This window comes from Bufo gargarizans, chromosome 7 (assembly GCF_014858855.1).
Source record: "Bufo gargarizans isolate SCDJY-AF-19 chromosome 7, ASM1485885v1, whole genome shotgun sequence".
NCBI classification, from domain to species: Eukaryota; Metazoa; Chordata; class Amphibia; order Anura; family Bufonidae; genus Bufo; species Bufo gargarizans.
In genome coordinates, this window is record NC_058086.1 from 32827663 (window position 1) to 32839814 (window position 12152).

The 12152-nt window shown below is 47.3% G+C and overlaps 1 protein-coding gene across 1 annotated transcript in view; it reads right to left on the bottom strand.

Annotated features, from left to right (window-relative positions):
• LOC122943526 (cytochrome P450 4A4-like) overlaps positions 1–11859 on the bottom strand; it is a 45372-nt gene extending 33513 nt beyond the window's left edge. The window contains exons 1-2 of the mRNA XM_044301330.1: positions 11440–11859; positions 5456–5600 (exon numbers count right to left, since the gene is read on the bottom strand). Coding sequence (XP_044157265.1) covers positions 5456–5600; positions 11440–11634 — 340 coding nt within the window. The 5' untranslated portion in view covers positions 11635–11859. The remainder of the gene's footprint in view (positions 1–5455; positions 5601–11439) is intronic.
• Positions 11860–12152: the final 293 nt, after the last annotated feature.

Consider the following 12152-nt stretch of genomic DNA (forward strand, 5'->3'; position numbering starts at 1 on the left):
TATGTCATTGGACCACCCTCCCTACTCCATGACTGGGCCACTATTTTGCCTTTTTAGCCTGGATGACATCACCATTTATTTGACCCTTCTTCTGATCTTTCAGAAGGAAAGAAAAGTAAGACGCACAATGGATCCTATCTGTGTAACAGCTGTAAGACCTGTATGGTCCCATCAGAATTGGCTTATGATTTGGTAGCCAAAAGCAGGAGTGGGTAGAATACACAGAAGACATGTAAATATTCCATTCACGTGTCATCTCTGTTTTGGATCCACTCCTGTTTTTTTTGGGCATTAGCAATACTGATGGATTACTGACCAAATGCTGATCGAGTGAAGACGGATGCTCCACAGACAGGATCCGTTTTTTGGGGGTTACTGTTCTGACGGATCAGAGGAAGGACAAAATAATCAGTGAAGTCAACACAAACTTACTGCTGACACCCTCTCCACTCTGTTGGGGGGGGGGGCTCTACTTGTACAGGGGAAACTCGAAAAATTAGAATATCGTGCAAAGTTCATTTATTTCAGTAATGCAACTACTTAAAAGGTGAAACTAACATATGAGACTCATTACATGCAAAGCGAGATATTTCAGGCTTTTATTTATTATAATTTGGATGATTATGGCTTACAGCTTATGAAACCCCTAAAGTCACAATTTTGAGGTCCCCTTTGCTCAGGGGGTATCGATTCATTAGCTGACTACAGTGTGACACTGAGCCTAGAATATTGAACCTTTTCACAAAATTCAAATTTTAAGCTGCATTAATGCAATTCCTTTTAAGTTGCATTACTGAAATAAATGGACTTTTGCCTGTATAAGCGTTTAATAGAACAGATTCTGTAGGACATCTATGTGGAATCAGCTGACGACTGTGTAAAAGGACTGCGCTTCTTCTTGGCGCTAATATCAACTTTTAAGGCTAAGTTAATATGCAACGGGCCGGTCCCCCCCCGGGGTCTCTCCTACAAGTGGTATAACAGTTTTTAGAGTTTTTGCCGTGACACCAGTTGCATTTCAGCAATGAGGGACAGGGTCCCCCTATGTAGAAGGCGATAGTGGAACCCAGGTGTAGGAATGCCAAAGTGGTGTAAGAGTTGCTTATAGTTTACTTTTAGGTGCAGCTTTTGCACTTGTCATGATGCTCATACCTGGATATCAGGAACCCCAAGCATGGTCGTCCAAAGCAGTGATGAAAGGGTTAACAGCTTAGGGATTTGCAGAATAAATTGAGTCCAGACTGGTATTGAAATAGTTAACAGCTTTACTTAAATACACTTGCATCAGAGGGACAATCTTCCAAACTTGATCTTGGTTATCAGCAGATTTTGGCTTAACTTTTGGCCGGCAAACACAATCAGCTCTGCTACATCTGTCAGGAGTATTGATGGCCTTGCGGTTCGCGGCGAACTTTGCGCGATTCGCCTATTTTTGGACGCTCCATATTTTTTTGCCTAGCGCCTAACTTTGAACCATGACACATCCATCAGGTGGGACAGGACAGCCAATTGAGACGTTTCGGCACATAGACACACCCCCTACCCTATAAATAAATCTGGCCGCCATTTTACATTATGCTTTTTGCCAGTGTAGGGAGAGGTTGCATTTTAGAGTAGGGATAGTTATGGACACCAAACGCTAGCTAATAGGGTCACAAAATCCCCCCCCCCCCCCCCCCCTCTGATATGTGCCTGCAGGAGGGAGAGGCTGACAACTGCACAAGGCCACTTCAAAGGACAAAGGATCAATAAAGATCCTCTACCCTTTGATAACATCTCTGGCAGCGGCCGGAGATGTTATGCATAACAGGGTCAGGAACAAAGAGCTTCCCTGCCCCTGTATGCCACTTACCTATTGGCACTGTAATTACAGCGCCAGGGGTATGCGATATCTCCACAGGCGGGAGGATCAAAGGATCCCCCCGCCTGGGAGCGCAGGCTGGTGCGGTGACGTCCAATCTGCAGAGCGGGAGCGAGTGCCGCAGGGTTTAAATACCCCAGTAGCACTGTGCTCCAAAAGGTCAGAACCCCTACCCGCCTCCTGGAAGCAGAGCGCATCCGATGCTCAAGAGAGCCATAATTCCCGCACCCCCCCCCCAGATGAGAAGAGCGCAGCCGGCGCTCAGAGGAGACACCTCCCTGACCGCCCGAAAGTACAGACAGCATTACAGGCTGCGCTACAGACAGAACCCCTACATCCCCCAGAGGTGGAGAGCACAGTTTGTGCTGGAAATGAAGAGCAGATTACCCCCGACCTGCCCCAACCCTCACCCACCTGGAAGGAAGCGCAGGCAGCGCTCAGATCCCTGGCAGGCCCAGAAGAGACAGAGACGTAGCTAGTTAGTTAGACAATTAGCTAGCTAACATAGTTAGTTTTCCTTTTAGGTATAAATAGGCGGAGTCATCACTAGACGTCTTACACCTATATGAATATTAATTATTGAGATTATCCTAAATTTCAATAATTACCGTAATATTTCCTTTAACAAGTTATTTCAAGCATTTGGTGTTCTCTTTAAAGGGCTTCTGTCACCCCACTAAAGTCATTTTTTTTTTTTGGGCTAGTTACATTCCTTATAGTGCGATATATGAGAATATAATGGTGTCACTTACTTTCATTCGGCCGTTTCTTTAGAAAACGAAGTTTTATAATATGTAAATCCGGTCTCTACCAGCAAGTAGGGCGTCTACTTGCTGGTAGCCGCAGCAGAAAACCGCCCCCTCGTCGTGTTGATTGACAGGGCCAGCCGCGATCTCCTCCTCCGGCCGGCCCTGTCAGTATTTCAAAAATCGGGCGCCTGTGTGGATTCGGCGCAGGCGCTCTGAGATGAGGAGGCTCGTCTCCTCAGAACTCCCTCAGTGCGCCTGCGCCGATGACATCACCGAAAGAGAAGACGTCATCGGCACAGGCGCACTGAGGGAGTTCTGAGGAGACGAGCCTCCTCATCTCAGAGCGCCTGCGCCGAATGAACAGAGGCGCGCGATTTTTGAAATACTGACAGGGCCGGCCGGAGGAGGAGATCGCGGCTGGCCCTGTCAATCAACACGACGAGGGGGCGGTTTTTTGCAGCGGCTACCAGCAAGTAGACGCCCTACTTGCTGGTAGAGACCTGATTTGCATATTATAAAACTTTGTTTTCTGAAGAAACGGCCGAATGAAAGTAACACCATTATATTCTCCTATATCGCGCTATAAGGAATGTAACTAGCCAAAAAAAAAAATATAATGACTTTAGTGGGGTGACAGAAGCCCTTTAAACCTACTGCTTCCATAGAACGGCGCTAGAGGAATTACAGAGTAACAGACAGTCTGGTTAGACTCAAAGTCAGAGATATCAAAATTCTTCTAATGCCACAGCGCAAAAGGCACCTCACAGTGCTGCGCCTGCCACACATGTCCTGTCTGGACGTAGCCCTTGGCCGTGATCACACAGCCAAAATACACACTAAAAAAATCCAACACAGAACTTTGGATTTCTGCAGCTGTTTTACAGTTTGCACTGCTGCAGATCAACCCATGGATTTAACCAGGGGCGTAGCTATAGGGGGTGCAGAGGTAGCAGTCGCTACCGGGCCCAGGAGCCTGAGGGGCCCAAAGACCCTTGTGCCACATAAGACATTGGTATTATAGAAAGTGCATGCTGGTCAATTTACACCTCTGGCCGGAGGGAAGAGGTTAGGTTAAAAATTTGGCATGAGGGGAGCCCTTTCAATGTTTGCCTCAGGCAGCAGGAAGGCTATGTGCTCCCCTGCTCCTTGCCAACAAGCACTGAGGGACGGGAGCCCAAGCTGAACTCTTGCACCAGGGCCCATGAGCTTTTAGCTACCCCCCTGGATTTAACCCCATCCAATAAGGCTAATCCGCACGCAGCCACCTGATGCAATGAATTTCTGACAGGTGCACTGATAATCCTGATAAAAAAAATAATAATCTTGTGTGAACTTGCCCTTAGGGCTGTTTCACACGAGCAGATGCCGTGCGTGACATCCACTCCGTGAATGACAGCCAAGACCCGATGCAGACAGCAGAGACGCGGAGCAGTAACATGACTGATAACGCTCCGTGCCTCTCTGTGATCTCTTTACTACAAAATCACAGTGACAACTTTATCTCACTGTGATTTCGTAGTAAAGAGGTCACAGAGAAGCATGGAGCATCATCAGTCATGTTACTGCTCCGTGCCTCTGCAGTCTGCATCGGGTCTTGGCTGTCATTCACGGAGCGGATGTCACGCACGGCATCCGCTCGTGTGAAACAGCCCTTAGGCCTCTTGCTCCCATGGCCATATTGCGGGCCGCATACTGTGGTTCCGCAATACACAGGGCACCGGCCGTTTGCATTCCGCATCATGGATGCGGACCCATTGACTTGAAAGGGTCCGGAAATCCAGAGATGCGGTGCAGTCCGGAACGGAATCCCACGGAAGCACTTTCGAAGTGCTTTCGTTCTGCAAAAAAAAATAGAACTTGTTCTATCTTTTTGCGGAACGGACGGATCACGGACCCATTCAAGTTAAATGGGTCTTGATCCGTCCTGGCCGCCGCACAGATTTTGCCCGTGCATTGGGGACTGCAAATTACGGTCCACAATGCACAGAACAGAATCACAACGGCCATGTGCAAGAGGCCTTGGGGTGAGTTCATGTGTCAGATTTCTTGGGAAGGGATCTCTGAGACTGTATGCGTTTCCCTTCATCTAAATGCTGATATTTTTGCAGCCAGAAAATGGATTTCTGCAAACCTCATTTAGATTAAAAGGGATAGTTGCAGACATTTCTGTCACATGTAAATTCACTATGGGAGCACATTATTTCCGGGCTTGCTGTGGTTGAATGAATTCATTGTCAGCAAAAATCATCATCACCCTAAAACTTTTCTGAAAAGTAGCTACGTACTGGAATGGAAATAGTGCTGAGGACGAGGTGAGGAGAGGTGTATGGTGGGACAGTTTTCGGTAATGTAGCCTTGACTGGCAAAGCTATGTTGCACCAAATATCTGCATTTCTAAGATTAAAGGGGTTGTCCCATGAAAAATATTCTGCAGTTTTTAAACCAGCTCCTGGATCTGAATATATTTGTAATTGCATGTAATAAAAAAATTCTGCATAGCCACGGAGTTATTGAATAAAATGTATCTGTATAGCGCCACCTGCTCCGTTTCATCCTTCAACTGCCTACTGATCTGTCAGCAGAAAAGACTTTGCAGCAGCAGAAAGGACACACCCCTTGAGCTGTATGCTTGGTATAAATCTAGCATAGCCATGGATGAGGGAATCTCTGGATTTAGGAGGTACAGGGCTGGTTCTAGCTTTGTCAGAAAGAGATTGCCATGTCCTATATGACGTCCAATTTTAATTTTTTACATTAGTCATACGATCACCCCTTTAAGGTATTGCATAATGGATATATGCAGAACATTAGTAACATGAGAAGTGATATCTTGGGGTCATCTTACCTTGTCTGGCCAAAACTGCTTTTGCGTAATCTGGGTGAGTAATTATAAGACAAGCAAAAAAATTCCCGAGCCACAGAGGAAAGCCGTACGTATAGGACTGCGCCCACTGGTAAATGAGATCCAGTTCCTTTCCAATCTGCAGAAACTTTAATAGAAACTTACAGTGAGTCAGGATCATCATGCAGGTGGTCACCAGTGAGGTGGACCGATCAGATATAGGCCTCATGCACACAACAGTTTTTTTTCACGGTCCGCAAAAACGGGGTCCGTGGGTCCGTGATCCGTGACCGTTTTTTCGTCCGTAGGTCTTCCTTGATTTTTGGAGGATCCACGGACATGAAAAAAAAGGCGTTTTGGTGTCCACCTGGCCGTGCGGAGCCAAACGGATCCGTCCTGAATTACAATGCAAGTCAATGGGGACGGATCCGTTTGATGTTGACACAATATGGTGCCATTTCAAACGGATCCGTCCCCATTGACTTTCAATGTAAAGTCTGGAGTTCTTTTATACCATCGGATTGGAGTTTTCTCCAATCCGATGGTATATTTTAACTTGAAGCGTCCCCATCACCATGGGAACGCTTCTATGTTAGAATATACTGTCGGATATGAGCTACTTCGTGAACCTCAGATCCGACAGTATATTCTAACACAGAGGCGTTCCCATGGTGATGGGGACGCTTCTAGTTAGAATACACTACAAACTTTGTACAAGACTGCCCCCTGCTGCCTGGCAGCACCCGATCTCTTACAGGGGGATATGATAGCACAATTAACCCCTTCAGGTGCGGCACCTAAAGGGGTTAATTGTACTATCATATTCCCCTGTAACAGATCAGGGCTGCCAGGCAGCAGGGGGCAGACCCCCCCCCTCCCCAGTTTGAATATCGTTGGTGGCACAGTGTGCGCCCCCCATCGGGCCCCCCTTCCTCCCTCTAATGTTAAAAATCGTTGGTGGCACAGTGTGCACCCACCATCGCCCCCCCTCCCTCCCTCTATTGTAATAAATCGTTGGTGGCACAGTGTGCGCCCACCATCGTCCCCCCTCCCTCCCTCTATTGTAATAAATTGTTGGTGGCACAGTGTGCCAACCACCATCGGCCCCCCTCCCTCTATAGCAGTAACAACATTGGTGGCAGTGTGCGGCCTCCCATCTCCCCCCCCCCCATCATTGGTGGCAGCGGAGTTCTGATCGGAGTCCCAGTTTAATCGCTGGGGCTCCGATCGGTAACCATGGCAACCAGGAAGCTACTGCAGTCCTGGTTGCCATGGTTACTTAGCAATAGTACAACAGTAGAAGATTCATACTTACCTGCTTGCTGCTGCGATGTCTGTGAACGGCCGGGAGCTCCTCCTACTGGTAAGTGAAAGGTCTGTGCGGCGCATTGCTAAAGAACTGTCACTTACCAGTAGGAGGAGCTCCCGGCCGTTCACAGACATCGCAGCAGCAAGCAGGTAAGTATGAATCTTCTACTGTTGTACTATTGCTAAGTAACCATGGCAACCAGGGCTGCAGTAGCTTCCTGGTTGCCATGGTTACCGATCGGAGCCCCAGCGATTAAACTGGGGCTCCGATCGGAACTCCGCTGCCACCAATGATGGGGGGGGGAATGGGAGGCCGCACACTGCCACCAATGTTGTTACTGCTATAGAGGGAGGGGGGGCCGATGGTGGTTGGCACACTGTGCCACCAACGATTTATTACAATAGAGGGAGGGAGGGGGGGGCGATGGTGGGGGCACACTGTGCCACCAACGATTTATTACAATAGAGGGAGGGAGGGAGGGGGGGCGATGGTGGGCGCACACTGTGCCACCAACGATTTATTACAATAGAGGGAGGGAGGGGGGGGCGATGGTGGGCGCACACTGTGCCACCAACGATTTCTAACATTAGAGGGAGGAAGGGGGGGCCCGATGGGGGGCGCACACTGTGCCACCAACGATATTCAAACTGGGGAGGGGGGAGGGTCTGCCCCCTGCTGCCTGGCAGCCCTGATCTCTTACAGGGGAATATGATAGTACAATTAACCTCTTTAGGTGCCGCACCTGAAGGGGTTAATTGTGCTATCATATCCCCCTGTAAGAGATCGGGTGCTGCCAGGCAGCAGGGGGCAGTCTTGTACAAAGTTTGCAGTGTATTCTAACTAGAAGCGTCCCCATCACCATGGGAACGCTTCTGTGTTAGAATATACTGTCGGATATGAGTTTTCACGAAGTGAAAACTTAGATCAGAAAAAGCTTTCATGCAGACGGATCTTCGGATCCGTCTGTATGAAAGCAACCTACGGCCACGGATCACGGACACGGATGCCAATCTTGTGTGCATCCGTGTTCTTTCACGGACCCATTGACTTGAATGGGTCCGTGAACCGTTGTCCGTCAAAAAAATAGGACAGGTCCTATTTTTTTGACGGACAGGATACACGGATCACGGCCTCGGCTGCAAAACGGTGCATTTTCCGATTTTTCCACGGACCCATTGAAAGTCAATGGGTCCGCGAAAAAAAACGGAAAATGGCACAACGGCCACGGATGCACACAACGGTCGTGTGCATGAGGCCATACAGAGTCACATCTACTGGGTGCCCTCTTCTTTATGGCCCTATTGCAATGTCCCCTTCACGGTGAATGCATTTCGCTGCATTCATGGCAGTACATAATCATTGCTCATTTTTTGCGACTGTGATGCATGGCCCATAAAAGCCGCTGTTCACAAAAAGATGTTCACGTCTAATATTACATAAGATAGAGGTCAAAATTGGTGTGCGCCATTCCAAATTCTGTCCTTTACTCATACGAAATATAAAGATCAGAGATGCCACATGCAGCTGTAGTGCAAAAGGGGCTCTGAGGTCCTTCACCTCCTCTATGGTCAGAATTAGATGATACATGTACTGGATGTAACTGCAAAGGGTTTACTGAAAACGCCTGCCACTGGGTAATATACCCTGATTTTCAATCTGTCACCATTCTCAGTATCTCTGTTTGCCATCAGTAAAAGGAGAACCTTCTCAGACCTAGCCCTGTTCTGTCAGCAGAGAAGAGGATACACCTTAATTGTATCCAGTCTAGGCTTTTATCTTTCATTGATACATTGTAACAGGGCAGAGATTTGTGCAGGTGATCTGTTTAGCTCAGCGATGCCCAACCTGCAGCCCTCCAGCTGTTGCAAAATTATAACTCCCAGCATGCTCTGACAGCCTACAGCTATCAGCCTAAGACAGGGAATGGTGGGAATTGTAGTTTTACAACAGCTGGAGGGCCGCAGGCTGGGCATCACTGGTTTAGCTCATAGAAGGTTTTTGCGAATGGATACAAGTGTGAAAGCAAAAATGGCAGCAATTAATTACCATTACAGTTATAAAATAAAATAAAATCAAATATAATAGATTGCCCACTAAATATTAGACATATCCTAATAGCATATCAGCTCAATAGCATAAATAGGTGGGTATTTTAAATGCGGAGCTCACGCATATACCCAAACAACAGGAGTACTCCAAAGGGATAATAGGACCACTTGGTTATGCTGTGTGGTGTCTGTCAATGGCGCATTGGATTTGTACTTTGACAGTGTTCAGATATTTGTAGAATAACTTGCCAATACTTAACGTACCAGTCGGTAAGGAGATATCCACCCTGCGGTCCACTGTACGTTTTTGTAGCGTTCAGAAAATACTTTGTACTTGCTTATGTATCAGTATTAGCTGCCTACCTCCTGCCACGAGGTAGTAACACCGCTTCTCCTTCTCGGCGTCTCACGTGACCTGACCTGAAGATGGTTCACTGGTCGGTGATGTCATCCACCTGCGCCGATTGGAGTAGCGGAGATCCGTACAGCAGAGCTGTGCTGGTACGGGGTTCAATTCCCCTTAACTGGAACTGTTGGATAATGATTGAGTCAATCCTCTTTTATGAATTAGATCGCTGCCGTTACCGCATACATTCTTTTCTGGTGGTTCTGGATGTTAAATAGCAAGAGTCCTTTTTTGCGCCAAGACAGAAATAACGCACCACTGGCTGGGTCCAATTCACACTGACTTATCCTAGACGCGTTTTGGAACCGCAGTTCCTTCCTCAGTAGGCAAATGTTTAGCATTTCACATTTGGAGAAGGAGAAGCGGTGTTACTACCTCGTGGCAGGAGGTAGGCAGCTAATACCGATACATAAGCAAGTACAAAGTATTTTCTGAACGCTACAAAAACGTACAGTGGACCGCAGGGTGGATATCTCCTTACCGACTGGTACGTTAAGTATTGGCAAGTTATTCTACAAATATCTGAACACTGTCAAAGTACAAATCCAATGCGCCATTGACAGACACCACACAGCATAACCAAGTGGTCCTATTATCCCTTTGGAGTACTCCTGTTGTTTGGGTATATGCGTGAGCTCCGCATTTAAAATACCCACCTATTTATGCTATTGAGCTGATATGCTATTAGGATATGTCTAATATCTAGTGGGCAATCTATTATATTTTATTTTATTTTATAACTGTAATGGTAATTAATTGTAATTTTATTAAGTGAAATAAATGCAAAAATACTGTGAGCCAGTCTGATTGTTTTTACAAAAATTTTGGTTTTCAGTTGGTATCTGAAAAACTGGGCTCCAGTAGATTGCTGGTGAGCTCCTCTAAATTGTCTATTGCTATTTTTCTACTAAAAATGGCAGCAAATCTTGAGCCTGGGGTCACACGTGAAGGGAAGTACAGCGGAAAAATCAGTTCTGTGTTTTCCTGCATTTCCGCGTCAAAGAAAAGCACAAAAAACTACAACAAAATCGGACGTATTACATGTGGTTTTTGCTGCAGAAAAGCCAGCAGATTTCACCCTCTCCATTTAGATTTAACATTTTCAAATTTCTGTTGCATCTTTTTCTGAAATTCTCATCCACTTTGCTGGTACTGTACAACACCGCAGATTTACCGCATGAAAATTCGCGATGGCAAATCTACAGCTTAAGGCCTCATGCACAAGACCGTTCCATCTTTTGCGGCCCCATTGAAGTGAATGGGTCTGCACCCGAGCCGTAAAAAAAACTGCGGCTCGAATGTGGACCAGAAAAACGGTTGTGTGCATGAGGTCTAATAGAGTTTTCCAGGATTTTTTAACTGATGAGTAAAGCCTCATTCACACGTCAGTGATTGCGAGCCAAAACCAGGATTGGAGCCTCCACAGACATAAGGTATAAGGGCTCGTGCACATGGCCGTGCCTGTATTGCGGCCCACAAACAGCAGGTCTGCAATGCACGGGTACCGGCCATGTGCATCCCGCATCGTGGATGCGGACCCATTCAAGTGAATCCGGAAGGTTGGTGCAGTTAGTACTTTTTTGCAGTGTGGACCGTTGGATGCGGATCGTGACCCCATTCTAGTGAAAGGGTCCGCGTCTGCATGTAGCGGCCCCACAGTCGGTGCCCGTGCATTACGGACCGCAATTTGCAGTCTGCAGCACTGGCCCGGCTGGCAAATGGTCGTGTGCATGAGCCCTAAGGGTAAGATCTTCAACCTGTTCTGTGTCTAGAGCTACACCTGGTTCTGGCTGACAATCACTGATGGAAATCACTGACCAAACACTGACGTGTGGCCGTCTGACACCCGGGACCACCGCCGATCAGCTGTGAGCACGCTGCCTTCTTGCAACTTACCAGGCAAAGCACCGTACATTGTATAGCAGCTGTGCTTGGTTTTGCAGCTCAGCCCTATTCACTTGAATTGGAGAGAAGTTTGCCCGCCACAGTTCATGCCAACGCCTGCTGGAAATGTTTTATTTTTTTGCTCATGGTAATGCAAACGGATCCGTTCTGAACGGATCTAAGCGTTTGCATTATAGGTGCGGATCCGTCTGTGCAGACACCAGACGGATCCGCTCCGAACGCAAGTGTGAAAGTAGCCTTATAAAGCACCTGCAACACTTCTTCTCATACACACGTTACACCTGAACGCAGCCTTAGAAATTTAAAATTTTTACCTTACCTCTCGAGCATTGCCATACAGCCAGTGACACAGGGGGCTTGGAAATGGTCTGAATGTTGTAACCATATCCCTCCAGATTAGATACAGCTTAGAGACTTTAAACAACAAATACAGGAGACCAAGCCAGGCAGCCCATTGGCAGAGATCTCCGATCTGCAGGGAGACTATGGCACCGGTCAGGGTATAGAACGCCATGCCAGCCGTGATTGCTCTACAGCACTGTGTATGTGGGTAGAGAGGCAATGCTGGAGCTAGTGCAGGCCTCCCAGCGTCTCCACAAGACAGAAAGCTGCAAATGTGTTATGTGCAATGATGAAGGAGGAGGAGTTCTCATTGTGCAGGGAAGGAGGGGGAGAAGAGGGAAAGGAAAGGAGGGAGAGAAGAGGGGAAGGAGGGAGAGAAGAGGGGAAGGAGGGCGGGGAGGAGTAGCTATAATCCTCCACCACTCCTGTACATCAAGTTTGGCTTTTATTTTTTTTGATTGCTTGCTCCTTTCCCCACAGCTGTATGCTAATAGGAAAGGCTAAGATTTTTTATCAATCTAAAGTGCTGCTCTTTTACGCCGGCCGATGGTTGGGACTGAAAACCCTCTGTAAACTGGGGATGTGCTGCCAACAATATGCAAACTGAATGGAGGATGAACAATCGCAGTAATGATCAATCACCCTACCCTGTATCAGTCTGCATCATGTATAAAAACGAGCACCAGTTGA